Genomic DNA, 3009 nt, shown 5'->3' on the forward strand with positions numbered 1-3009 from the left:
CAAAATAAAAATCATAAAATTCACCTTAAATATTCAATACTATTTCTTGATTCACATCTCTCTCTCTTCAAATTAAGAATTTTTTTTATTTTATTAAAAATGTGCCTTTGGCCATATATGCCACTATGATTTGGGGTTTGCATAATATAAATATGCCCCTTCCATGCTACTTCACCCATCAATTCATCACCAAGATTTCATCTCAAAACCTTGGATAGCTCTCTCTAACACTCTCTTTCTCCAAAACATTCTTTCTTCCTTCAAAGAAGTTCATCATTCCACACATCTCAACTTCAAGCAGAAATGAGGCTCTTGTCTACAAAAGCAACGTGCAATAGCCATGGCCAAGACTCTTCATACTTCCTAGGCTGGCAAGAATATGAAAAAAACCCCTATGACGAGATTCTCAACCCCAAAGGAATCATCCAAATGGGTCTCGCAGAGAATCAGCTCTCTTTCGATCTCTTGGAGTCATGGCTCGCCAAGAATCCGGACGTATCCGGGTTCAAGCGAGATGGAAAGTCCATTTTCCGTGAGCTCGCTCTCTTCCAAGACTACCATGGCCTCTCTTCTTTTAAAGAAGCAATGGTAGACTTTATGGCCGAGATCAGAGGCAACAGAGTTACCTTTGATCCCGACCATATGGTCCTTACCGCTGGCTCCACCTCTGCCAACGAGACTCTCATGTTCTGCCTTGCCGAAAAAGGAGATGCCTTCCTCCTACCCACCCCTTACTACCCAGGGTGCGTTTATCAAATTCTTTCTAAGCAAACTAAATAATATATACTTTAAATCCTAATAAGTCGTATTCAAACTAATATTATTTTCTAAAACTTTTTTATTTTTTATTCCCTGAATGTTATCCAAAAAATCAATCAACTTCATGCTTTCATTATCCTACGTTTGAGATGCTATTATTATTGCACATTTTTCTGAACGTGTTTTGCAATTATGTGCAGATTCGACAGAGACCTAAAATGGAGAACTGGGGTGGAAATTGTTCCCATACACTGTTCAAGCGACAACAACTTCCAAATCACTGAGTCAGCACTTGAGCAAGCATACGAAGAAGCACAAAATCTCAACCTCAACGTGAAGGGCATTTTGGTCACAAACCCTTCAAACCCCTTGGGCACCACATTGTCCCTGGAAGAGTTGAACCTCCTCGTTGACTTCATCAGCGGCCACAAGAACATGCACTTAATCAGCGACGAGATTTACTCCGGGACAGTTTTTAACTCCCCAGGCTTTGTCAGCGTCATGGAAGTCCTCAACAACCGTTTTTCTGACGCTGACGAAGCCATTTGGGACAGAGTTCACGTTGTTTACAGCCTGTCCAAGGACTTGGGCTTGCCGGGTTTCCGCGTGGGCTGCATATACTCCGAGAACGACACCGTGGTTGCCGCGGCGACCAAGATGTCAAGCTTCGGCCTGGTGTCTTCCCAAACCCAGTACCTCTTGTCCGCCATGCTGGAGGACAAGAAGTTCACCAGAAAATACCTGGTGGAGAATCAGAAAAGGCTAAGAAGACGTCAGAAGATGCTTGTTTCGGGGCTCGAAAAATCCGGCATCAAGTGCCTAGAAAGCAATGCTGGGTTGTTCTGTTGGGTTGATATGAGGCACTTGTTGAAATCAAACACATTCGAAGCAGAGATGGATCTATGGAAGAGGATTGTGTATGATGTGAAGCTAAACATATCGCCGGGATCTTCGTGTCATTGCTCGGAGCCAGGGTGGTTCAGGGTGTGCTTTGCTAACATGTCGGAGCAGACTCTGAAACTCGCCATGAAGCGGTTGAAGAGCTTCGTGGCAGAGTTGTCGTCCTCCTCCGACAATGGCGATAACAAAGCTCATCAGTCTAAAAGAAAGTCTCTCACAAAGTGGGTTTTCCGGTTATCATCTCGTGATCATCGTCAACGTGATCAAGAAGAACGTTAACCTGGTTATTGATTCATCTTCATGATAGTATAACTTGTGCGTGAAATATGGATACATGCACATAAAATTAAACCACTTCAAAAAAAATTTTCTTTTTTTTTTTTTAAAAAAAAGATTTTTAACCGGCTCCCCAGTTATTTTTGGGAGGAGTAGTTATTCAATGGAAAATGTATCATTTTATGTTTTATAATTTGTAGAGAGAAAGCACTCTGTCCATTTTTTGGATATGAAGTGTGAGGATTTTAGTCAGCCAGGTCTCTATTGTAAGTTTGATATCCCCTGCCACATGGATTATTATTGGTATCATCAATGAAAGTTGATTTATATACTATTATTATTATACTATATTATATTGTTATTATTGTTTAGAATTTTTAATTATGTTCTCCTAGAATATTTGAAAAGGTTAATGACTACATTTAGAGTTGTACTACTACTAGTTTTGTCCGTAGATTAACTTACATAGAGATTTTGGTTAGCGTACATGATCCTTATGTATAATATGTAAAGGTTGGTTTTCGGTTATAGTATTTTATATTATAAATATAATCATCCATATATTTATTTTATCATCTTAAATTATTAAAAAATAATTATCTATCAATTTTTTTCTATCAATTAAATTTTTCTTTTAAAATAATTTCATAACACAACATCAAAAGTACTACAACCTAAAAATCTAAAATTCAATATTTGTTGACTTCAAAAAATAATTTAGTATAAGACAAATAAAAAAATATACAAATTCAAAAAAAATTCTTACATAAAAAAATATTAAGAATATAATCATTTATATTTTTTTAATCAACTAAAACTTTTTCAAAAAAATCTTTCTTGACACATATTTCTTTACTTCCTCTCATTATTAGTTACGATTTAGTTAATATATGTTTTTGTTACTTGATCCGTTACCTAAATACTGATCCACTAAGACAATTTCGGAATCGAATTCCACTAAAAAAGATAAACCTCTTCGAGAATCTCTCTCACCAAAACCACCAAAGCCCCATAAATCGGAGCATCACTAGGAGACTCTGTCAAAATCAGTAACAAAGATATGAGTAACTATCA

General features: G+C 37.2%; 1 protein-coding gene across 1 annotated transcript; it reads left to right on the top strand.

Moving 5' to 3' along the window:
* Positions 1–211: 211 nt before the first annotated feature.
* On the top strand, positions 212–2184 carry LOC107482547 (1-aminocyclopropane-1-carboxylate synthase CMA101-like). The gene is made up of 2 exons (XM_016103082.3): positions 212–743; positions 960–2184. The coding sequence occupies exons 1-2, from the start codon at positions 304–306 to the stop codon at positions 1936–1938; spliced, it is 1419 nt and encodes a 472-aa protein (XP_015958568.1). The 5' UTR covers positions 212–303; the 3' UTR covers positions 1939–2184.
* Positions 2185–3009: the final 825 nt, after the last annotated feature.

Source organism: Arachis duranensis, chromosome 1 (genome assembly GCF_000817695.3).
Source record: "Arachis duranensis cultivar V14167 chromosome 1, aradu.V14167.gnm2.J7QH, whole genome shotgun sequence".
In the NCBI taxonomy this organism is placed as follows: Eukaryota; Viridiplantae; Streptophyta; class Magnoliopsida; order Fabales; family Fabaceae; genus Arachis; species Arachis duranensis.

What these genes read in the sequence shown, in the direction of transcription:
- LOC107482547 (XM_016103082.3), top strand. Translation starts at nt 304, where the DNA reads ATGAGGCTCTTGTCTACAAAAGCAACGTGCAATAGCCATGGCCAAGAC. An exon ending in CCCACCCCTTACTACCCAGG is followed by an intron (nt 744 to 959) that starts GTGCGTTTATCA and finishes AATTATGTGCAG; the next exon opens with ATTCGACAGAGACCTAAAAT.